The sequence below is a fragment of the Patella vulgata genome, chromosome 3 (assembly GCF_932274485.2).
Source record: "Patella vulgata chromosome 3, xgPatVulg1.2, whole genome shotgun sequence".
In the NCBI taxonomy this organism is placed as follows: Eukaryota; Metazoa; Mollusca; class Gastropoda; family Patellidae; genus Patella; species Patella vulgata.
In genome coordinates, this window is record NC_065881.2 from 3,334,843 (window position 1) to 3,361,108 (window position 26,266).

General features: G+C 38.9%; 1 protein-coding gene across 3 annotated transcripts; it reads left to right on the plus strand.

Annotated features, from left to right (window-relative positions):
• The first annotated feature begins 3,737 nt into the window (after positions 1 to 3,737).
• On the plus strand, positions 3,738 to 20,119 carry LOC130010245 (zinc finger protein 501-like). Of its 3 annotated transcripts, XM_050540022.2 has the most exons (4): positions 3,738 to 4,069; positions 5,623 to 6,012; positions 7,876 to 8,477; positions 17,731 to 20,119. In XM_050540022.2, exon 4 carries the CDS (start codon positions 17,860 to 17,862, stop codon positions 18,961 to 18,963), a length of 1,104 nt encoding a protein of 367 aa, XP_050395979.1. In that variant the 5' UTR covers positions 3,738 to 4,069; positions 5,623 to 6,012; positions 7,876 to 8,477; positions 17,731 to 17,859; the 3' UTR covers positions 18,964 to 20,119. The 3 variants fall into 3 exon arrangements, with proteins under 3 accessions (XP_050395979.1, XP_050395973.1, XP_050395972.1); XM_050540016.2 differs by lacking the exons at positions 3,738 to 4,069; positions 5,623 to 6,012; positions 7,876 to 8,477 and adding an exon at positions 15,747 to 16,030; XM_050540015.2 differs by lacking the exons at positions 3,738 to 4,069; positions 5,623 to 6,012; positions 7,876 to 8,477 and adding an exon at positions 16,359 to 16,474.
• The last annotated feature ends 6,147 nt before the right edge of the window (positions 20,120 to 26,266 follow it).

Here is a 26,266-nt window from a genome sequence, read left to right on the forward strand (position 1 = left end):
ACTGGTTTATTCGACTGGATTATTCGACTGAACTAACTGACTGATTTTATCGACTGGACGAGGCCACATGAAAATGTCAAATACCTCACCCCCCCCCCGCCCCACCCCATCCCCTTTCTTCGTTCATATCATATATAGGGATTCTATTCTTTTCGAGGCGGACAAGGACAGCTGTCTAGTCGTTCGGATGGGATGAAAAACCGAGGTCCCGTGTACACATTCGCGTGGACGTAAAAGATCCTTTGACAGATGGAATTCGATATAAGAGTAGGCCGTAGTGCCGCTGTCCGGGCAAAATTTCCCTCATAGAAAAGTGTATGGCGTATGCCCGTCTTCATTAGCCCAGTTCCAAGCAGAACAGTAGGACGTTAAACCCCCATTTCATTTCTTTTCATTTCTTGAAACCGGTTGGGAAGCCCCCCGGTCCCTACCCCATGCCCTCGGCTCCTTCAGCTATGGCTACGAGCATGACTTGCTACTAATTATCTTGGCCCGCTGCCACCGCTGCTTAATATTGAGCGACTTGTTTATTCGACTGAATTATTCGACTGGATTATTCGACTGAACTATTCGACTGAAGTATTCGACTGAACTTTTCGACTGAATTATTCGACTGGTTTATTCGACTGGATTATTCGACTGAACTAACTGACTGATTTTATCGACTGGACGAGGCCACATGAAAATGTCAAATACCTCACCCCCCCCCCCCGCCCCACCCCCTTTCTTCGTTCATATCATATATAGGGACTCTATTCTTTTCGAGGCGGACAAGGACAGCTGTCTAGTCTTTCGGATGGGACGAAAAACCGAGGTCCCGTGTATACATTGGCGTGGACGTAAAAGATACCTTGACAGATGGAATTCGATATAAGAGTATGCCGTAGTGCCGCTGTCCGGGCAAAATTTCCTTAATCGCATAGTGTATGGCGTATGCCCGTCTTCATAAGCCCAGTTCCAAGCAGAACAGTAGGACGTTAAAACCCCATTTCATTTCTTTTCATTTCTTGAAACTAGTTGGGAAGCCCCCCGGTCCCTACCCCATGCCTCGGCTCCTTCAGCTATGTCTACGAGCATGATTTGCTACTATATTATCTTAGCCCGCTGCCACCGCTGCTTAATATTGAGCGACTTGTTTATTCGACTGAACTATTCGACTGAAGTATTCGACTGAACTTTTCGACTGAATTATTCGACTGGTTTATTCGACTGGATTATTCGACTGAACTAACTGAATGATTTTATCGACTGGACGAGGCCACATGAAAATGTCAAAAACCTCCCCCCCCCCCCGCCCCACCCCATCCCCTTTCTTCGTTCATATCATATATAGGGATTCTATTCTTTTCGAGGCGGACAAGGACAGCTGTCTAGTCGTTCGGATGGGATGAAAAACCGAGGTCCCGTGTACACATTCGCGTGGACGTAAAAGATCCTTTGACAAATGGAATTCGATATAAGAGTAGGCCGTAGTGCCGCTGTCCGGGCAAAATTTCCCTCATAGCACAGTGTATGGCGTATGCCCGTCTTCATTAGCCCAGTTCCAAGCAGAAAAGTAGGACGTTAAAACCCCATTTCATTTCTTTTCATTTCTTGAAACTAGTTGGGAAGCCCCCCGGTCCCTACCCCATGCCCCCGGCTCCTTCAGCTATGGCTACGAGCATGATTTGCTACTAATTATCTTAGCCCGCTGCCATCGCTGCTTAATATTGAGCGACTTGTTTATTCGACTGAATTATTCGACTGAAGTATTCGACTGAACTTTTCGACTGAATTATTCGACTGGTTTATTCGACTGGATTATTCGACTGAACTAACTGGCTGATTTTATCGACTGGACGAGGCCACATGAAAATGTCAAATACCTCACACACACCCCACACCCCCGCCCCCGCCCCATCCCCTTTCTTCGTTCATATCATATATAGGGACTCTATTCTTTTCGAGGCGGTCAAGGACAGCTGTCTAGTCTTTCGGATGGGACGAAAAACCGAGGTCCCGTGTATACATTGGCGTGGACGTAAAAGATCCCTTGACAGATGGAATTCGATATAAGAGTATGCCGTAGTGCCGCTGTCCGGGCAAAATTTCCCTCATCCCACAGTGTATGGCGTGTGCCCGTCTTCATTAGCCCAGTTCCAAGCAGAACAGTAGGACGTTAAAACCCCATTTCATTTCTTTTCATTTCTTGAAACTAGTTGGGAAGCCCCCAGGTCCCTACCCCATACCCCCGGCTCCTTCAGCTATAGCTACGAGCATGATTTGCTACTATTTATCTTAGCCCGCTGCCACCGCTGCTTAATATTGAGCGACTTGTTTATTCGACTGAACTATTCGACTGAAGTATTCGACTGAACTTCTCGACTGAATTATTCGACTGGTTTATTCGACTGGATTATTCGACAGAACTAACTGGCTGATTTTATCGACTGGACGTGGCCACATGAAAATGTCAAATACCTCACCCCCCCCCCCCCCGCCGCACCCCATCCCCTTTCTTCGTTCATATCATATATAGGGACTCTATTCTTTTCGAGGCGGACAAGGACAGCTGTCTAGTCTTTCGGATGGGACGAAAAACCGAGGTCCCGTGTATACATTGGCGTGGACGTAAAAGATCCCTTGACAGATGGAATTCGATATAAGAGTATGCCGTAGTGCCGCTGTCCGGGCAAAATTTCCCTCATCGCACAGTGTATGGCGTATGCCCGTCTTCATTAGCCCAGTTCCAAGCAGAACAGTAGGACGTTAAAACCCCATTTCATTTCGTTTCATTTCTTGAAACTAGTTGGGAAGCCCCCAGGTCCCTACCCCATGCCCCCGGCTCCTTCAGCTATGGCTACGAGCATGATTTGCTACTAATTATCTTAGCCCGCTGCCACCGCTACTTAATATTGAGCGACTTGTTTATTCGACTGAACTATTCGACTGAAGTATTCGACTGAACTTTTCGACTGGTTTATTCGACTGGATTATTCGACTGAACTAACTGACTGATTTTATCGACTGGACGAGGCCGCATGAAAATGTCAAATACCTTATCCCGACACGCTCCCCCCCCCCCCCGCCCCATCGCATCCCCTTTCCATGTTCATATCATATATATTGACTCTATTCTTTTCGAGGCGGACAAGGACAGCTGTCTAGTCGTTCGGATGGGACGAGCATGAACTAACTTACTGATGTTATCGACTGAACTAACTGACTGATTTTATTGACTGGACGAGGCCACATGATAATGTCAAATACCTTATCCCCATATGCCTGCCCCCCTAACCCAACATATCATATATAGGGACTCTATATTCTTTTGGAGGTGGACAAGGACAGATGTCTAGTCGTTCGGATGGGACGAAAAACCGAGGTCCCGTGTACACATTGGCGTGCACTTAAAAGATGGGGGCATATGGGGATGAGGGAAAAAGTAAAGCATGACTTTATTAAGCCGCGGTGGCAATAACACCTTAAAGTTTTAATTTGAACAATCAAATTTGAACATGAGGGGACGTAAAAAATAAACAAAAACAATGATAAAAGATATTGGAATTAGTGCGTTTTTTCTTTAACTTATACTGATTACAAACGATTCCAAAATTTTAATAAGCCATCGACCGGTTTATTCGACTGACTATTTGATTTGGACTTAGGGTCGACTCTATTTTTGGGCATGGTAGGCCAAAATTAGATAACTACAATGACTTAATATTGAAAATAACTGAAAAATAGATAAATTTCGTTTCGTGTGAAATTCTGTGTTTCAAATTTGAATTTGCTAGAGTTCGCCAAGGGAATAATACTAGATCATTGTGTCATCTGGAGAATATCTTCTCGAGGGTTAGGGTTAGGTTTATAAATTACATGTCAAACGTACAAATTGAAGCTGTAACAACGGTGGATTGTGGCTAAAACTATTCTGAAGGGTTAGGGTTAGATTTGTGGGTATAAACACTGACAGATATTCTACAGATCGGTCAAGATCAAGTTATCGGTTTGCAGTAGAGTTTTTGGAAATCTCGTTAAAAAATCAACAGTAAAAAAATATTTTGAGAAAAAAAAATGGATATGATATGTAAGTTTAACGTGTTAGCAGTGCAGGTAACTGAAAATTGTGAATTTTGCTGTCAGCTGAAAGAAGCAAACAAGTTGTCAACATTTGGCTGCGTCTGAAAGTTGTTTTGTTTAGATTTTGAGCGGATACTAAATCACCGGAATTCACTTTGCAAATATCAAAATTTGACCCCAAGGCCTACCTCTTTACATATATTTTGCATTAATATTAATAATAAATAATTGAAAAACACCAATGATCACCGGAATTCACTTTTAAAAACATATAAACACCGGAATTCACTTAAAAAAAATGGGGGGTTGGATGGCCGAATGGTTAGCACGTGCGCGCTGGGCTGTATCATACAGTCTGTCATTGAGTCAACTGGTGGGATTTCAATTCCCCGGTTGTACGTGACAAGGGGTAGGGTCGCCTGGCCTAACTCGTGGGTTTTCTCCGGGTCCTCCGGTTTCCTCCCACTGCTAAAGACCCCTACGCGCAAGTAATAATAATAATAATAATAAAAACTTTATTTAATGAGGCAACGTATTTAGTTTGCAAAAAAAAACCTAATCTTCCATAGGTCCCTCCTAAACTACAAAGACATATATACATGTAATATCAGGATAAATTTAAAATCATTAGAAATGCAATAGCATTTTAAAGTGGGAAGTTTGATAAGTCACTCCCAAACTACAAAACATATACATTATACAAGTAGAATATAGGAAGAACACTATAATTACACACAAAATAAAATAGAATGCAGTTGCAAGTTAAAAATAATAAGTATGTTATCAGTTGAATATTATGGTTCCTTCCCAAGTGAATTATTGAAATAAAATTGAACCATGTGTTAGTCCCGAAATGACCTAGTTTGAGTCGAGTTGAGGTTAAACCCCATTTCTCTCTCTCTCTCACTTTCAGGGGGGTTGGATGGCTTAGTGGTTAGCACGTGCGTGCTGTATCATTAAGTCTGTCATTGATTCAACTGGCGTGGTTTCGAATCCCCGGTTGTACGTGACAAGGAGTAGGGTCGCCTGTCCAACCTCGTGGGTTTTCTCCGGGTCCTCTGGTTTTCTCCCACTGCTAAAGACCGTAAGCGAATTAATGAAATAAAATTAAACCATATGTTAGTCCCGAAATGACCTAGTTTGTGTCGAGTGGATGTTAAACCCCATTTCTCTCTCTGTCTCTCTCTCCTCTCTCTCTCTCTGGACTTTCAGGGATCATGTGGCTAAGTGGGTAAGACTCTGGCTCATTGGCCTGGAGGTCGGGTGTTCGATCCCTGCATTGGCCGAGAAAGTTCATCCAGATTTTCCAGCGTGGTTCCCCTTTGTCAGTGATGCAGGACGGAGGGCCTGACAAGGACAGCTGTCTAGTCATGTGGAAGGGACGAAAAACTGAGGTCTCGTGTATACATTGGAATGCACGTAAAAGATCCCTTGGCAGTTGGAAGTAGGCGATAGTGCCGCTGCCCGGGCAAAATTTCCCTCATAGCACACTGTATGGCGTATGCCCGTCTTCATTGATTTCATTTCAAACGTTTAGAAATATTTTTTTCTCTATTTTAGATAAAACAAACTGAACAAGTTTGATAAGGAAAAACTATCACAATGCCTAGAAGAAAAAGGAGCAAATTGATTAAAAATTTACAACAACATTGGCGTAAATGGCGTGATAGCATTGCAGATAAGCCCCTTCCTGATTCACCAAATGAACACCTTCCTGATTCAACAAATGAACCCCTTCCTGGATCACAAGATCAACCTCTTCCTGGATCACAAGATGAACGCTTTCCTGGATCACGAGATGAACTCTTTCCGGGATCACGAGATGAACCTCTTCCTGGATCACGTGATGAACCCCTTCCTGGATCACAAGATCAACCCCTTGCTGCTTCACCAGATCAACCCCTTCCTGCTTCAAGAGATGAACTCCTTAAAGGATCACCAGATCAACTGGTATGTTTGATATCTACATGTAAGCTTATCTACAAAAAAAGAAAAGCAGTTCATGTTTTTTTTTTGTTGTATATTTTTTTTTTTGGCTGAGAAATTTCATCAGCTGTTTCCGACGTGGTTTCACCTTGCGAGTGGTGCAGGATGGGGACAAAAGACTGAGGTCCTGTGTACACATTGGTGCACGCATAAAAGATCCCTTGGCAGTTGGAATTTGATATAAGAGTAGGCTTTTGCGCTGCTGTCCGGGCAAAATTGCCCTCATGGCACACTGTATGACATATGCCCATCATCGTTAACCCAGTCGAAGCAGAAAAGTATCACGCTAAATCCCATTTTATTTCATCAGTATTTTTTCAGACAATCCTTCCCTTATAGAAGATCGTATGGCTTATGGCCGTCTTCATTAGCCCAGTCGAAGCAGAACAAAAATATGTTAAACCCTGGAGGGGATGGATGGCCGAATGGTTAGCATGTGCACGCTTTATCATAAGGTCTGTCATTGAGTCAACTGCCGTGGTTTCAAATCCCCGTTTGTAAGTGGCAAGGAGTAGGGTCGTCTGTCCAACCTCATGAGTTTTCTCCGGGTCCTCCGGTTTCCTTCCACTGTTAGTCCCGAAATGACCTAGTTTGTGTCGAGTGGACGTTAAATCTGATTTCTCTCTCTCACTTATAGTCTTGTTTCCATTATTGTACAGGAGTAGTGCATCCTACTGACAAAGGTTGTAGAAGAGACGAAGAGAGAGAAATGAAATGAAATGGGGTTTAACGTCCTACTGTTCTGCTCCTAAACTGGGCTAATGAAGACGGGCATATGCCATACAGTGTGCTATGAGGGAAATTTTGCCCGGGCAGCAACACTATGACCTACTCTTATATCGAATTCCAACTGCCAATGGATCTTTTATGTGCACGCTGGAAAATCTGGATGAACTTTCTCAGCCAATGCAGGGATCGAACACCTGACCTCCAGGCTAGCGAGCCAGCGTCTTACCCACTTAGCCACGTGATCCCCGAAGAGAGAGAGAAATAGGGTTTAGCAAACCTCCTCCTTGTCACACACAAGCGGGTATTCGAAACCTCAGCGCTTGACTGAATGGTGGACCTCCACTCAACATAAGGCCAAAAAATAAAATGTTATGTTTCCGGTAACCCGACCGTGCCATTACAAAACCTGCCAACTCAAATTTTTTTTTAGTGTCAAGGGAATAATAAAGTGTCAATGGAAAAGGGATACTAGATGATCGTGACAAAACTCGGTACTTTTATTTTATTCAATCAGTATCAAATAATGTGTTGTTACGCGTGAGAACAATGATCAGGTTGGTCGTTTAATAAAACAAAAGATTAATTAATTAATTAATTCTTTTTACCTGATCAGTGGGGGTCCAGTTAATTAACTACTACTCACGAGCTTAGCGGGTGTGTTACAAAGAACGACAAGATGGTATCATTCAACAATGGCCGTTGGATGGGCGATGTTTTGTTGAATTTATTAGTAAAATAATGACCGCTGGCAGCGTTAGAGGAGTGACTGTTGAGTAAAGAGATGAAACAACGGGGGGAATTTATCGTGACCGCTTACAAGGAGATGTCTCTGAATAGGAGTGGCTGCTCATACAGATTCTACTGCTGTAACTTTTATATATTACAGTAAACTAATAATATAACTTTTATATATTACAGGGAACTAATGATGTTATAGCTTTTATATATTACAGGAAGCTAATGATATTATAAGTTTTATATATTTTATATATTACCGGAAGCTAATAATATAACTTTTATATCTTACAGGAAACTAATGATGTTATAACTTAACATATTTCAGGAAACTAATGATGTTCTTACTTTTATATATTACAGGAAACTAATAATGTTAAAACATTCCATCATTGTGTTTTTTGTGATGAGATTTTTAAAGAGTACAGTGATCTAGATCTTCACTATGAACTACATGTGAACAAGAAGATTGACAGTATCGTAAAACCCTGCAAAAGACATGTTAAAACGGGGCAAATTGCTAATGTTGTAAAACTCCGCAAAAGACATGTTAAAAAAGACGATATTGATAATGCTGTAAAACTCCGCAAAAGACATGTTAAAGAAGAAAAAATTGATGTGGAAAAACTTCACAAGAAACATGTTAAAGGAAAAAAAATTGATGTGGAAAAACTCGACAAGATACATGTTAAAGAAGAGGAAATTGATAACTTGAATTATTTTCAGTGTAACTTGTGTGAAAGAAAATTTGATTTATACACTGATTTAGAAGAACATTGTAAAATACATATGGAATATGAAGAATCTCCTATCATAGGACAAAATGTTAAAGAGAGCGAATCTATTGCAAGTACTTTATATCAATGTACATTATGTCAAATTTGCTTTGAGCAATATTTTGACCTGGAAGAACATTGTAAACTTCATGGATATCAATGTACAGGCAGAGTTAGGTCTTCCATTAGGTACATGTATATTTAATATATATTCTGTGTTATAGGAAACTAACATTGTTAAACCTTTCCATCAGTGTGTTGTTTATATGTTATAGGAAACTAAGTATGTTAAACCTTTCCATCAGTGTGTTGTTTCTACCTTTAGACAAACATTTTAGGAGCTGTGGTGGATAAGACGCTGGCTCGCTAGTCTGGAGGTTGCGTGTTCGATCCATGCAGTGGCGGAGAAAGTTCATCAGGATTTTCTGATGTGGTTTCTCTTTGTCAGTGGTGCAGGACGGCGGGTCTGCGAAGGACAGCCGTCTAGTCATTCGGATGGGACAAAAAACCGAGGTCCCGTGTACACATTGGTGTGCATGTAAAACTAAAGATCCCTTGGCAGTTGGAATTCGATATAAAAGAGTAGGCTATAGTTCCAATGCCTGGGCAAATTTTCCATCATAGCACACTGTATGGCGTATGCCCGTCTTCATTAGCCCAGTTCGGAGCAAAACAATAGGACCTTAAACCCCATTTCATTTCATTTCCGCTGCCTGGGCAAAATTTCCTTCATAGTGCACTGTATGGTGTATCCCATCATCAATATCCCAGTCAGAGCAAAACAGTAGGACGAAAATTAACCCCATTTCATTTCATTTCCAACCTGGTCAAAATTTTCCTCATAGCACACTGTATGGTGTATCCCATCATCATTAGCCCAGTCGGAGCAGAACAGTAGGACGTTAAACCCTATTTCATTTCATTTCTCTCTCTTCGTCTCTTCTACAACCTTTGTCAGTAGGATGCACTACTCCTGTACAATAATGGAAACAAGACTATAAGTGAGAGAGAGAAATCAGATTTAACGTCCACTCGACACAAACTGTGGGTAATCCACTACTAACATCAATGCTGATTGGTTAATCAAATGTCTGACGTCATAGGGTCAAACGTCGCTCGTATGAACTTTAAGGCGACCTATCGCTACAAACGATCAGATCTTTGTGTAGTGTAGGCCATCGAAAGTATAAAAAAGGAAACGAAATATAGATCTGTATTTTAATTAAATTGGATGAGAGAATACAAGTAGATGTTCCACTGATTCACAGACAGTTTGTTATTTACGTATTTTGAATTTTGATCATTTATTATTTCTTGATATAGTCTAATGGGGAAACATTGAACTGGCACTATCATCAAACAGGCATTTGAAGCACAAAATAAGTCACCCCTTATCAACAAAGGGACACAAGTGACTTGTTAGTGGACATAAATGTGGTACACCTGATTTCATGAAGGATTAGATTATTATATATCTGCCAACAGTATTGGAACATTTTGATATTTAAATATTTTACTTTGTTATTTTTATATCCAGTCTTTACAATAAAAAACAACAAAACAATCTTATTTTTATACGCCCACATTTTCATGTGGACGTATATTGTCGTCGCCACTGTCCGTCCGGACGTCCGTCCGTCCACAGGTCACAATTTTTATCCGATTTCAACGAAACTTGAAATATAGGTTTATCACCCTAAGATCTCAATATTTGCATGTATCGGACTGTAACTTCATGGATTATGGCCCCTGATTGTACGAAAAATCACGTTTTTAGCTTGTGAACACTGTAGAGGTCACAATTTTTATCCGATTTGGTTTAAACTTGAGATGTATGCTTATAACCCAAAGATCTCGGTCCCTTTCCATATTCACGCATATCAGAACTTAACTACCTGAATTATGGCCCCTGTTTCTACGAAAAATCGCGTTTTTAGCTTGTGGACCCTATAGAGGTCATAATTTTTATCCGATTTAAAAAAACGTATTATTAGGTCACTGTTACACCCTAAGGACGACTGAGTTCGAATTTCGTGAAAATCAGCCCAAAATTGACAGACAAAATGGCCGCCTTTCGTTCCCAAATAGCGTAAAAAATATGGTATATCTGATTTTGTTGGGACTTGAAATGTAAGTTTATAACCCAAAGATCTTGGTTCCTTTCGATATTCACGCATATCGGACCGTAACTTCCTGAATTATGGTCCCTGATTGTACGAAAAATCGCGTTTTTAGCTTGTGGACCCTATAGAGGTCATAATTTTTATCCGATTTAAAAAACCGTATTATTATATCACTGTTAAATCATAAGGACGGCTAAGTTCGAATTTCGTGAAAATCGGCCCAAAACTGACAGATAAAATGGCCGCCCTTCGTTATCAAATATATCAAGGTTGAGGACACTATATATAGAGGTCACAAGTTTTATCTGATTTTGTTGAAACTTGAAATGTATGTTTATAACACAAAGATCTCGGTTCCTTTCAATAATCGCACATATCGAATTGTAATTTCCTGAATTATAGCCCTTGATTGTAGGAAAAATCATATTGGAACATTTTGATATTTAAATATTTTACTTTGTTATTTTTATATCCAGTCTTTACAATAAAAAACAACAAAACAATCTTATTTTTATACGCCCACATTTTCATGTGGACGTATATTGTTGTCGCCCCTGTCCGTCCGTCCACAATTGTTTGTGAACAGTCTACAGGTCACAATTTTTATCCGATTTCAACGAAACTTGAAATATAGGTTTATCACCCTAAGATCTCAATATTTGCATGTATCGGACTGTAACTTCATGGATTATGGCTCCTGATTGTACGAAAAATCATGTTTTTAGCTTGTGAACACTGTAGAGGTCACAATTTTTATCCGATTTGGTTTAAACTTGAGATGTATGCTTATAACCCAAAGATCTCGGTCCCTTTCCATATTCGCGCATATCGGAACATAACTTCCTGAATTATGGCCCTTGATTGTACGAAAAATCGCGTTTTTAGCTTGTGGACCCTATAGAGGTCATAATTTTTATCCGATTTAAAAAAACGTATTATTAGGTCACTGTTACACCCTAAGGACGACTGAGTTCGAATTTCGTGAAAATCAGCCCAAAATTGACAGACAAAATGTCCGCCTTTCGTTCCCAAATAGCGTAAAAAATATGGTATATCTGATTTTGTTGGGACTTGAAATGTAAGTTTATAACCCAAAGATCTTGGTTCCTTTCGATATTCACGCATATCGGACCGTAACTTCCTGAATTATGGTCCCTGATTGTACGAAAAATCGCGTTTTTAGCTTGTGGACCCTATAGAGGTCATAATTTTTATCCGATTTAAAAAAACGTATTATTATATCACTGTTAAATCATAAGGACGGCTAAGTTCGAATTTCGTGAAAATCGGCCCAAAACTGACAGATAAAATGGCCGCCCTTCGTTATCAAATATATCAAGGTTGAGGACACTACATATAGAGGTCACAAGTTTTATCCGATTTTGTTGAAACTTGAAATGTATGTTTATAACACAAAGATCTCGGTTCCTTTCAATAATCGCACATATCGAATTGTAATTTCCTGAATTATAGCCCTTGATTGTAGGAAAAATCATATTGGAACATTTTGATATTTAAATATTTTACTTTGTTATTTTTATATCCAGTCTTTACAATAAAAAACAACAAAACAATCTTATTTTTATATGCTCACATTTTCATGTGGACGTATATTGTTGTCGCCCCTGTCCGTCCGGACGTCCGTCCGTCCACAATTGTTTGTGAACAGTCTACAGGTCACAATTTTTATCCGATTTCAACGAAACTTGAAATATAGGTTTATCACCCTAAGATCTCAATATTTGCATGTATCGGACTGTAACTTCATGGATTATGGCTCCTGATTGTACGAAAAATCATGTTTTTAGCTTGTGAACACTGTAGAGGTCACAATTTTTATCCGATTTGGTTTAAACTTGAGATGTATGCTTATAACCCAAAGATCTCGGTCCCTTTCCATATTCGCGCATATCGGAACATAACTTCCTGAATTATGGCCCTTGATTGTACGAAAAATCGCGTTTTTAGCTTGTGGACCCTATAGAGGTCATAATTTTTATCCGATTTAAAAAAACGTATTATTAGGTCACTGTTACACCCTAAGGACGACTGAGTTCGAATTTCGTGAAAATCAGCCCAAAATTGACAGACAAAATGGCCGCCTTTCGTTCCCAAATAGCGTAAAAAATATGGTATATCTGATTTTGTTGGGACTTGAAATGTAAGTTTATAACCCAAAGATCTTGGTTCCTTTCGATATTCACGCATATCGGACCGTAACTTCCTGAATTATGGTCCCTGATTGTACGAAAAATCGCGTTTTTAGCTTGTGGACCCTATAGAGGTCATAATTTTTATCCGATTTAAAAAACAGTATTATTATATCACTGTTAAATCATAAGGACGGCTAAGTTCGAATTTCGTGAAAATCGGCCCAAAACTGACAGATAAAATGGCCGCCCTTCGTTATCAAATATATCAAGGTTGAGGACACTATATATAGAGGTCACAAGTTTTATCCGATTTTGTTGAAACTTGAAATGTATGTTTATAACACAAAGATCTCGGTTCCTTTCAATAATCGCACATATCGGCCCTTAACTTCCTGAATTATGGCTACGAAAAATCGCGTTTTTAGCTTGTGGACCCTATAGAGGTCATAATGTTTATCCCATTTTAAAAAACGTATTATTATATCACCGTTACACCCTAAGGACGGCTGAGTTCGTATTTCGTGAAAGTCGGCCCAAAACTGACAGACAAATTGGCTGCCCCTCTTCTCAAATAGCGTAAAACATTGGTATATCAAGGTTGTGGACCCTATAGAGGTCACAATTTTTATCCGATTTTGTTGAAACTTGAAATGTAAGTTTATAACCCAAAGATCTCGGTTCCTTTCGATATTTGCGCATATCGAATTGTAATTTCCTGAATTATAGCCCTTGATTGTAGGAAAAATCACTTTCCTTTTAGCTTGTTTTCTATCCATCTCTTGAAAATGTGGGCGTATCCTGCCTGGCAGCCGCTGGTTATATTCAAGCAGGACCATCCTTGGTATCTCGGTATTTATGATAGCTTACATGTACTTTAGAAGAGAAAAATCCTTGTTGTTTTGTCCAAAGAAATATGTCGCTGTCCACAGTAACCTACTTACTAAAAATAGACAATACTTTCAATTTATGTTATTTGTCAAAGGCTTGAATTACATCACGTGACTTCATTGCAGTCATTGTCGTCCATCTAATTTCTTACAAGGTGCCAGCTAGATTTCTGCTTATCGTGTGGTGAATATCCTTATAGTGTGCCAGGTTGATCTTGGCCAATAATATGGCGCCTTGTTTACTCAATAATAAGAAAGTCTGCAAGAAAATTAATATAAAAGAAGTGACACGCACACAAAAAGATGTCTTTTTGATGGGAAAGATGTAATTTTTATGTTTGTTTTTCTGCATTTAACGATATTTTTGATTGGTTGATAAAAATAGCACAAACATCAAGGGCAGATAATTTGAATATGTGTCTCCCCCATGGATGAACGGAATGAGACCACTGGGGATACTGCAGCGGATTCAGGGTTTTCCGTCCCATCCAAACGACTAGACAGCTGTCCTTGTCATACCCTCCGTCCTGCACCACTGACAAGGGGAAACCGCATCGGAAAATCCTGATGAACTTTCTCGGCCAATGCAGGGATTGAACTACATGTAGCTAACTGTGTTTAGCTCTACAATTGATTCAGTCTATGAGGCCTTACGCAAGAAAAAATAGGTTTAAACGCACAATTATTGTCAACACATATCATTACAGTTTGTATTGAAATAAGTAATTCTATCACAAATAGTGAAGAATGGACCACTAAAATAGTTACCGAACAGCTTTTTATTTGTGGTAATGCGTTCTACATTTTCGAAGCGATATTTCTTATAATAATGTACAAGTCGTCATGACACCACCCAGGTGAAATCTCACCAAATATCACACACTTTAACCCCACCCATCGCTTCTCTTATAAGGCTGTGTTACTACACTTTTTTTTTTACTATGAATGCCCTATATGGAAAGTGACATATGATCACATGAGATGGAGTGCGTATGCTACATGTATTTCTGGTTGGGTGGACATTTAAAGTTGGATAGAAGGGAAATTTCGCATAGCAGTTGGGTTTCATCAAATCATATAATTATGTGGTAAGGCTTCACCTTTATTTCAATGGGAATTGGTTCGTTAAGCTATGTGTAATACAATTTGGGGTCAGTTTTATGTGGAAATTAAGGGAGCTAAAAAAAAACCTTGCTCAGAGGAACTGCTTTGAACAATCCACTACTGTAGCTGGAGTAAGACGGAAGACATCAATAGTGGAACCATTTCTAGGATCGAACTCGAACAAGCGACCTTCAGGCTAGCAAGCCAGTGTCTTAGCCACTTAGCCACCCTGGTTCCCCTGTCTAATTAATAATTTAGATAACATTTAAGGCCTAAAGAAAGACCTGTAATAGGCAGATTTACCTCTTGCACAACATTTTTTTAACTTTTTTCCTTCAGCAAATTCAATTCTATAACATTTTTTTGAAGTATTAGAAAAATAAATAAAGGTGCTTGAAGTACATCTGGATAAAAATATTTTTGTTTAGTGTAAATGAGTATATAAAATGAATAAAAGGCACCATTCTGCCCGAACCAGTTCACGCTCACAACGTCTTATGTAAACAATGCTCGCGCCATATATCGAGCCAATGTTTGACACCATATAATGTTAAGTCACATGTAGAGAGAGAGAGAGAAATGGGGTTTAACGTCCACTCGACACAAACAAGGTCATTCGATCGGGACTAATTGTTTAATTTTATTTCAATAATTCACTTGCGCGTAGGGGTCTTTAGCAGTGGGAGGAAACCGGAAAACCCACGAGGTTTGGACAGGCGATCCTACTCCTTGTCACGTACAACCGGGGATTCGAAACCAAGCCAGTTGACTCAATGACAGGCCTTATGATACAGCACACACGTGCTAACCATTCGGCCATCCAACCCCCCAAGTCACATGTAGAAGGCATACTTGAATTTATATTAGTCTGTCATCTGATATAAAGGTATAAGAAGCCTTCTGAAAAACCTCTGTGAAACTGATTGATATTTTGGCCTTGCTTGCATTCTAGAATTTTGTAATCATACAACATTGAATTTTCACAATTAAAAGTGATAGAAAATTAACCTTTCCAGTCTTTGTTTTCCTTTGATCTTCCATGGCTTATGAAATCAGCAAAGTGTCCCACAAAGAGTTAACAAAGTCATAAATTAAAGTAAAATGACCGTTTATGCCAAACATATTGTGAGTTACTAGGGTTGGTAGGATTCAAGTCCAAAGTATATAATATATACATCAAAGAGTTAAATGGATGCAAGATGGCGGTCTAAAATAATCGATTGCGACAAGAAAATGTTTGACATGTGAAAGTTGGGGATCTTTGACTTCTGTCATGTCGTAGAATCCGGCAGTTTAACGTCAGCCTCCACAGACAAGATCTGGGAGCTGTTAAACCTTGCATCAGTTTTAAAATATGATTTTGCAGTCTTTTCATTCGCGGCCAACGTCTGTCACAGTGTGAGTGTCAGAGTCAAGAGAGGAGTGTAGTTAGCCAATTGCATGACGTCAATTTTAACCCTGCCTCTCAACAAATGGTAGGCCTATATAATATTTACAGCTATTCACTACAGTGTGCTGGTTGTTGTTAGTCGAGGTGTTTAAAGGAGCTAAATCGCTGACATTTGAGACCTAGAAATTGACACAAGTGGGTCGCAACTCATATAATACCGTAATACTATAATACCGTAATATGAATATATATAAACTGATTTACATTCAATCGTTTCCGTTTTTACTCTAATTTCAAATCAGTTATGTTCCGTGAAATAAGCCAGCAGTCTCAATCGAGTGCAAATTCCTAGTGTCTGGTTATTCCAGTCTACATAAGCTGTTTGGTTTGGTGCAATATGTCTAGCCTCGTTCCTCTGGTCTCTTGCTAGAACTGGGGCTGAAACGCATTATGGTACACGATTCGTGTACCAATGGTAAAATATTTATTTTGTCTTAAATATTGGATATCAGAAGCCCACCCTTTTCCGGTACGATCACAGCATCAATGTTGTTTTAAATTGACAAATAATTCGTGTTTTCAATGTTGAAGATTTTGGATGATATTGAGTTAGAGGCTTAGCTCCTTTAACTCCACTTCCAACTAGGGGGGTAAGTGGCCAAATTAGATCAGGTCTGTCATTGAGTCAAGTGGCATGGTTTCAAGTCCCCGCTTGTACGTGACAAGGAATAGAATCACTGTTCAACCTCATGGGTTTTCTCTGGATCCTCCCCCACTGCTAAAGACCTGCAAATTATTGAAATGAAATTACCGCTAAACCATGTTAGTCCTGAAATGACCTAGTTGTGTTGATTCCTTCTCTCTCTCTCTCTCTCTCTCTCTCTCTCACCAGGTTACAATGTGTTATAAACGTGTCCCGGTTCCCTGCTGCAAAAATGGACTGAACGGTTTATTCGTTTATGGGCATGCTCTGTTGGTGTTTAACATGCGGTTCAATTGAGGGTGATATCACAGACAAGACATGCTTTGAACGTGTATTAAAATTTTTTTTTTATAAATGCCTCGGTGTGTCATGGTCTATCCCCCAGTAAACACCCTTTTATTACCATTAAGGGGGGTTGGATGGCTGAATGGTTAGCGTGCGCGCGCTGTGTCATAAAGTCTGTCATTGAGTCGACTGGCGTGGTTTCGAATTCCCGGTTGTACGTGACAAGGAGTAGGGTCGCCTGTCCAACCTCGTGGGTTTTCTCCGGGTCCTCCGGTTTCCTCCCACTGCTAAAGACCCCTATGCGCTAGCAAATTATTGAAATAAAATTAAACCATGTGTTAGTCCCGAAATGACCTAGTTTGTGTCGAGTGGACATTAAACCCCATTTCTCTCTCTCTCTCTTTATTACCATTAAAGATCACTCAGCAGTATAAAAGTTGATTGATTAATCAAATGTCTGACGTTATAGGGTCAAAAGTCGCTTGTATGACCTCTGACGCAACCTATCACTACATCCGGTCAGATCTTCATGTAGTAGAGGCCATCGAAAGTATAAATAAACAAAACAAAATTTATATTTGTATTTTAATCAGATTGTTTTAACGCCCTACATTTCAGCACAAATGGATGTAATTATTATTGTTTATATTGTCTAATGTATGTATGGGGGACTTTAAATCCCTTTTCCCTCCCTCTCCCCTCCCTCTCCCCTAATACTTCATTTTCTAATCCTCAGCAGATATATATCAGTTTTTAATTACAGGACACTAAATGATGTTAAAATTTAAATATTCCAGGAAACTAACGATGTTAAAACTTTCCATCAGTGTGTTGTGTGTGATGAGATTTTTGAAGAGTACAGTGATCTAGAAATCCATAATATAATACATATCAAAGAAGAGAAAGTTGATAATGTCACAAATAAAATGAAGATGCTGAAGGAAAATGGTGAGGAGGGTGACTTGGATGAAAACAACGTATCTTGCAATGTTGATTTGCATAATGCCTACAAAACCGTCATAAAGAACGAAGAAATCGATGACATTCGGACATCTTTTAAGGACGACATTTCCAGATTATCGCTGTTTCGAATCAAACCGTATAAATGCACGGTTTGTAAAAAGGCATTTAATCACAAAGGCAATTTAACGGAACATTTGAAAACTCATTCTGAAGAGAAGCCATTTATTTGTGGAATTTGTGAGAAATCGTTTCGAATCAAACGCCATTTACAAGTTCACATGAGAATTCATACCGGTGAAAAGCCCTATGAATGTACCGTTTGTGATAAATCATTCCGACACCGCGCGCGATTCGTACAGCACCGGAGAATACATACCGGAGAAAAACCCTATAATTGTGATTTGTGTGAAAAAACATTTAGTCGTAGCGATGCTCAGCTGCAGCACACGAGAAGTCACACGGATTATAAACCCAATAAATGTGATGTTTGCGGGGAACTATTTAGTCGTTTGAACGTCCTTCAGGAGCATATGAAAATGCACAGCGATGAGGAACCGTTTAAATGTAATGTTTGTGATCAGTCGTTTAATTGTATTCGTTCTCTCGGGGAGCATATCTCCGTCCATACGGGAGAAAAGAATTTTACATGCGATGTCTGTAGCAAAGAATTTTTCCATCCAAATGCTTTACAACAGCATAAAAAATGTCATTTTGTGAAGAGACCTTATATATGTGGGGATTGTGATTTAGCGTTCACGTCTGCGAATAAACTAGCCAATCACATGCGCATTCATACGGGAGAACGGCCATTTAAATGTGCAAATTGTGGCAAATCATTTACACGAATCGACGGTCTAACGAGACACGAGAAAATTCATACCGCAGAAAAACCTTTTAAGTGTAGTTTATGTAGCAATTCTTTTAGTTCGAATAATAAATTGACCAATCATATGGTGTTTCATACAGGCGAAAGACCGTTTAATTGTGATGTTTGCGATAAATCATTTTCACGACGAGATGCTATGAGGAGACATCTGAAAACTCATAGACAGGAAAATACTCTCTAATCATCCTGTCCAACCTCATGGGTTTTCTCCGGGTTCTCCAGTTTCCTCCCACTGCTAAAGACCCCTACGTGCAAAGCAAAATATTGAAATAAAATTGAAACATGTGTTAGTCCCGAAATGACCTCCTTAGTGTCGAGTGAACGTTAAACTCTCTCTCTCTCTAAATTGTATTCTGACATTATAGGCCCCCAAAAATCTATACAAGAATATAATCAGTCTATCATAAATCTTGATCAAATAAAGGAATGTCATTCAAAGCTTTCACTCGACAAGTGGTGTGTTTGGTAATGCGAAGGGCCAATTCCTTGGTGATTAGTGTTGGCTATTGCCACTGCACTCTCTCTCTCTCTCTCTCTTTCTCTCTCTCTCCCCTGTACATCAAAATGATTAGTGTCAGGGTTCTGTTAACAATAATACTTTTTGTAACACAAAGACAAATTTTGTTGAAACTAATGTTTTTTTTTTCTTGTCCGTGAAGTTGAGTTGAATGATATAGGAATCCCTTGTTAAAGATACATTATTATTATTATTATTACATGTATTTATATAGCGCTCCTTTCATGATAAACATGTTTAGATGCGCTTTACAATAAAAATAACATAACACAATGGATAAAATCACAATATCAATATAGAATATAGATGGGGTTTTAAAAATATGTAGTTCGTGTAAAAATAGAAATATAGAAATCCACATTTAAATAAAAAACAGTAATATATAAACTGTAAAAATAGAATTATGTAAAAGCAAGAGTAAATAGGTGGGTGAGAGATTATATAAAGAGCTGGCAGTTCTCACTATAATAGTTAAAAACTAGATAATGTAATGGGAATTTGCTGAAAATTACAGTCAAATTGATCCACTCTGAACCAAGATTTTAGCGATTTAAAAACAAATTAAAAAATATATGCAGTCAATCGATCAATCAATCAATTAATTGACCCTTGCTGTCATATCTCACAAGGACAACCATACTAAACTTAGGCTGCCTGTCTAATTGCGAGCGAAGATATTACCCTTTGAATGTTTGACAAGGCGTGTGCATTGTTCGAAGCTAAGTCTGGCTCCTCCATTTTTAGCTTAAATCAAAATATGGCTGAACTGTTCTAATCTATTTAATATTGGAGAAATCTGATGCCATCGAGAGTTGATTAGGGCGTGGATAAGTTAATTAATTTCTAATTAATAATTTAGAAAACATTTCAGGTCTAAAGAAATACCTGCAATAGGCAGATTTAGCTCTTGCATAATGTATGTTTAAGAATTTATTCTGCATCCATTTAATAAAATTGAAAAAGATTGTTTAGTCTTTGTGTGTATGACATATTTGAAACGGAGTAGAACGCATTACAAAACAGTATGCTCATTTTTGGATATGGCGGCCATTTAGGGCTGCGATCTATTCTCAAAGTATGAAGTAGATCATCATTACTAAAGTCGGTACGATAAAAAAACATAGTGTTGATTATCCATTTCATGATTAAATCGGGAATGGAAGTCGAACAGCAAATCGGAACCTAATCCCATAAACATCGCAGGCTAGCGAAGCGATAGAGAGTTGATTATGGTCTGGATAAGTTAGTTAATGTGTAATTAATAATATAGATAACATTTCAGGCCTAAAGAAAGACCTGCAACAGACAGATTTAGCTCTTGCATAATCTATGTTTAACTACAATATAGTAATAGGCAGATCTCTATTTGGAAAAGATCAGTCTAAAAAAATGGTTCAATTCTCTTCAGTATTTATATAAACATATGGAATTGAAATTTCATTGGTTATTAGACAAACAGAATTATATGTATGGAAGAGTTAAATCTGTCTATTGTAGGTCTTTCTTTATGCCTGAGGGGGGTTGGATGGCCGAATGGTTTGCACATGCGCGTGCTGTATCATACGGTCTGTCATTGAGTCAGCTGCCGGGTTTTGATTCCCCGGTTGTACGTGACAAGGAGTAGGGTCGCCTGTCCAACCTCGTGGGTTTCCTCCGGGTCCTCCGGTTTCCTCCCATTGCTAAAGACCCCTACGCGCAAGCGAATTATTGAAATAAAATTGAACCATGTGTTAGTCCCGAAATGACCTAGTTTGTGTCGAGTGGACGTTAAACCCCCATTTCTCTCTCTCTCGCGCTATGCCTGAAATATTATATAAACTATTAATTAGACATTTATTAATATGACAATACCATAATTTAATCAACTCTTGATGCCAGCTGATGGGTCCGATTTTCATTAGATTTTAATCTGATCTGCTGTTGATAAACCATAAAAATGGATAATTGAGACTTAGTTAATTATCATAACAACTGCAACAATGACCATCAAGGCTACAGTGTTATTAAAATTAGTATTTCACTGCTCACAGTGAAATTTTCAGCATTTTCCTTTTACATTATCTATTTTTAACTATTATAGCGAGAACTGTCAGCTCTTTATCTAATCTCCCATAATGTATCTTCAAGTTATTAGCTGCACAGAAACCGGCGGGGGCAAATGGTTAAAGCATGCGCGTTGGATCAGAAGGTCTCTCCAACCTCATGGGTTTTCTCCGGGTCCTCCGGTTTCCTCCCACCACTAAAGACCCCCTATGCACAAGTAAATTATTAAAATAAAATTGAACCACATTTTAGTCCCAAAAATACCTGGTTTGTGTCAACTGGACGTTAAACTCCATTTCTTTCTCTCTCCCCCTAATCCAATGACTTAGCACACGTACTTTGTCAGCCCTACAGGACAGGTGCTAACCCTGACCAAGTTCTTCTGAGGCTACACCATGCTTTGAACTTGGAACACAGGTCATAAAATATGATTATAAATCTATTGAAGTTTGTGTCATCAATCGAGTTGATGTGACATTTACTGGACACAAGCAAATGATAAAGACGAGAGTATCCTCGTCGAAACGTGGCTTAGTTTGTTCAATTATTAAATGCCAATCAAAGATGATATACGTCATCAATATGGAGATGTGGCTACCAGACTAATGAACCAGATTGTGAAATCAGAGGGCAAGTATATTAGATTATGCAACAGTTTGACATTTTTGAAAAGGTGTTAAGCTTAATTCTTATCTTTGTTGCATATTCTGTATATATATTTGCCTACTATTTACATACTTGTATCATTTGCTTGATAAAGATGAGAGTATACTCATCGAAATGTCGCTTAGTATTAAAGTAGCTATAAGTCTCTAACTCAGTATCATCCAAAATCTTCAACATTGAAAACACAATTTATTTGTCAAATTAAATCAACATTCATGTTGTGATCTTACCGGAAAAAGATGGGCTTTTGATATCCAATATTTAAGACAAAATAAACATTTTACCATTGGTACACGAATTGTGTACCATAATGCGCTTCAGCCCCAGTTGTATCAAGAGACTCCAGGGACGAGGCTAGACACATTGCACCAAATCAAACGGCGTATGTAGACTGGAATAACCAGACACTAGAAATTTGCAATCGCTTGAGACTGCTGGCTTATTTCGCCGAACAAAACTGATTTGAAATTGGAGTAAAAACGGAAACCATTGAATGTAAATCAGTTTATATACATTCATATTACAGTATTATATGTGTTGCGACCCACTTTTGTCAATTTCTAGGTCCCAAATGTTAGCGATTTAGCTCCTTTAAACTCAGTAATTGTGTATCCATAAAATTGTACCTTGTGTTAGTGTAATCTGGTACGGGCAGAATGGCGCCTTTTACTCAATTTACTCCTTTTATATACCCATTTACACTAAATAGGACAAATTTTATACAGATATAATTCAAAAAATAGTCTAGAATTTAATTTACAGAAGGAAAGAAGTTAATTAGCCCACACAGTTGTCATCCCTTTCAGTGACTGTAGCGGCCATCGTCGTCATTAGTCAGGGAGCCACGTTGGCTTAGTGGGTAAGATGCTAGCTCACTAGCCTGGAGGTCGGGTGTTTGATCTCTGCATTGGCCGAGAAAGTTCATCCAGATCTTACGACGTATTTTACGACGTGGTTTCCCCTTGTCAGTGGTGTAGGACGGAGGGCCTGACAAGAACAGCTGTCTAGTTGTTTGGATGGTATGAAAAACTGAGCTCCAGTGTATACATTGACGTGCATGTAAAAGATCCCTTGTCATTTGGAATTTGATATAAGAGTAGGCCATAGTGCCGCTGACCGTGCAAAATTTCCCTCATAGACGTTATGCCTGTCTTCATTAGCTCAGTCGGAGCAGAACAGTAGGACGTTAAACCCCATTTCACTTCATTTCTGTAGCGGTCTAGTGTATATCCACTGCTGATCAGTGTATTACTTCACATCTGAGATGTGCTAAAATCGTAGTAATAATACCATATCATGGGTTGATGATAAATGGAGGGAGGGGAATGGGGTTTAACATCCACTCAACACGAACTAAGTCATTTCAGGACCCGGAGAAAACCCACGAGGTTGGAAAGGCGACCCTACTCCTTGTCATATACAACCGGGGAATCACAACCACACCAGTTGACTCAATGACATACATTATGATACAGCGCAAATGCGCTCACCATTCGGCCATTCCACCAAATGTGGTTTAATGTTTCTGCTCTGACTGGGCTAATGAAGTCGTGCATACAGTGTGCTATGAGGGAAATGTTGCCCGGACCGCTGCACTATGGCCTACTCTTTTATCGAATTCCAACTGCCAAGGGATCTTTAACGTGCAAGCTAATGTGTACGTTTACAGTAATGTATCTCAAAAATGCAACATAGGAGCTGCTTGATATTGTGAAACATTTTGCCACCAAAGTTGGCTTCGGTGCTTTTTGATGCAGCATGGGTGTACACTTGGCTTATTCAACCCATGAACCTCGCCTCGAATCCGTGTGCTAGGAACTTTACGATGATATAACTCGATAAGCCAACATAGAAAGTTAATAAAATTTAGCATTTTCTTAGCTTATGCATCTGTCGATTTTGTGAAATAAAGATCTTAATCCACCAAAGCTAGTTCAGTGAGTGCGCAGTGAGCCTATCTTAACACGATTCCCCCATATTGTAAGTATGTTTATGGTAATATATCTCAAAAATGTAATATAGGAGGCTTCTGAAATGCATAGGGGCCTACTCCTTGCACTGTTTCGTTCGATTTGACCTAATTCCACTTAACACTGCTGTAATGGAAGCAAATTTCTGTTCCAAATTATGACTGGTCAATAGTCCTATTAACAACGAATAGCTAACTGCGTAACAATTTCATTAGGCTTTAAACAGAGCTCCAAATTGGACTAAATGTTTACATAACTTTACTTCATGATTCACGAAATTTATGCCCAATTAACCAGTGCATAGCAGAATATTGCAGAAAAACTAATTGCCTAACAAACGAGGCTATCAAAACGGATACAATGTAAACAATACTATTTGGAGACGAACAATACTTTTACCATTTTTAATACCTTAAAGTAGCTAAGTCTCCAACTCAATATCATCCAAAGTTTTCGACATTGAAATCACGAATTATTTGTCAATTTAAATCAACATTGATGTTGTGATCTTATCGGGAAAAGATGGGCTTCTGATATCCAATATTTAAGACAAAATAAACATTTTACCATTGGTACACCAATCGTGTACCATAATGTGTTTCAGCTCGATTTGTAACAAGGGAATCGAAGAACGAGGCTAGACATAGTTCACAAGTCATGTCAAACGGCGACGTCACATTCTTATCTGGAAAGCATGCGCAAAGAAATACTATCGGTGTAGACTGGAATAATAAGACGCTAAAGATTGCCATTAGATTGAGACTTCTGGCATATTTCGCCGAAGATAGCTGATTTGAAACAGAAACGATTGAATGTAAATCAGTTTATATACATTCATATTACATTATTATATGTGTTGCGACCCATTTGTGTCAAGTTCTAGGTCCCAAATATTAGCGATTTAGCCCCTTTAAATCACTGTCCAGAGTTTCAGGGAAGACCCCAGATTAAACGAAGGTCTGTCATTGTTGTACAGTATCAGAAGCCAATCTAGCAATGGCCAGAGAGGGATTTCTCGGGCCATTGCTTCAGGAATATGCTGGAATGTTGCAGTCTAGTAATTTATTCATCCCTTGATTCTGTGAAATAAGAAAACATTTTGCCACGGTTTGGATGGTTTTTAATACAGGTGGGATAGCCTACCCTTTTCTGCTTGTTCAGTTAGCCTAGTGTGCGATGTTTTAGTATGTTTACGGTAGGCCTAATAGTTTGTTTGGTTGTGGTTTGTTTTTTTGTTTATTATATACTTGCATTATGTCTTACAGGAGGTAAATCGCTAATATTTGGGACCTAGAAATTGACACAAATGGGTCGCAACACATATAATACTGTAATATGAATGTATATAAACTGATTAACATTCAATTGTTTCTGTTTTTACTCCAATTTCAAATCAGTTATGTTTGGCGAAATAAGCCAGCAGTCTCAAGCGAGTGCAAATTTCTAGCGTCTGGTTATTCCAGTCTACATACGCTGTTTGATTTGGTGCAATGTGTCTAGCCTCGTCCCTCGAGTCTCTTGATACATCTGGGGCTGAAGCGCATTATGGTACACGATTCGTGTACCAATGGTAAAATGTTTATTTTGTCTTGAATATTGGATATCAAAAGCCCATCTTTTTCCGGTAAGATCACAACATGAATGTTGATTTAATTTGACAAATAAATCGTGTTTTCAATGTTGAAGATTTTGGATGATATTGAGTTAGAGACTTAGCTCCTTTAAAATGTTATTTTCTGATATAAAGCCAAGTTCAAAGTAACAATTTTTCGTGATAAATATAACATGAAGCCTGTCATTGAGTCAACTGGCGTGGTTTCGAATCCCCGGTTGTACGTGCATGACAGTAGGGTCGCCTGTCCAACCTCGTGCCGTGGGTTTTCTCCTTGTCCTCCGGTTTCCTCCCACTGCTAAAGACCCCTCAAGCTAATTATTGAAATAAAATTAAACCACATGTTACTGTTAGTTCCGAAATGACCTATAAATAAAAAAGTGTCGCGTGGACGTCCCATTTCTCAGATTCTTTCTCTCGTGATAAATTTTATAGGTTTTTATTGGCGCTAGGAATGTGTGTGCTAACTTCATTTCGAATCCAGGAATACGGGTGGGAGATTCCGCTCGGTAAGTTTGCAAATTAATAATGGTATACGGGTAGTTAGCTGTTTTTCCTCCGTAGGAAAGCTGTCTTTTCGCCGAATCTGCAGTGCAGCTTAATGGAAAAATCGACACTCAATTATTGACCGATTGCAGTCATGAATCAAAACAGTAAATAACCCAATCAAAATTCA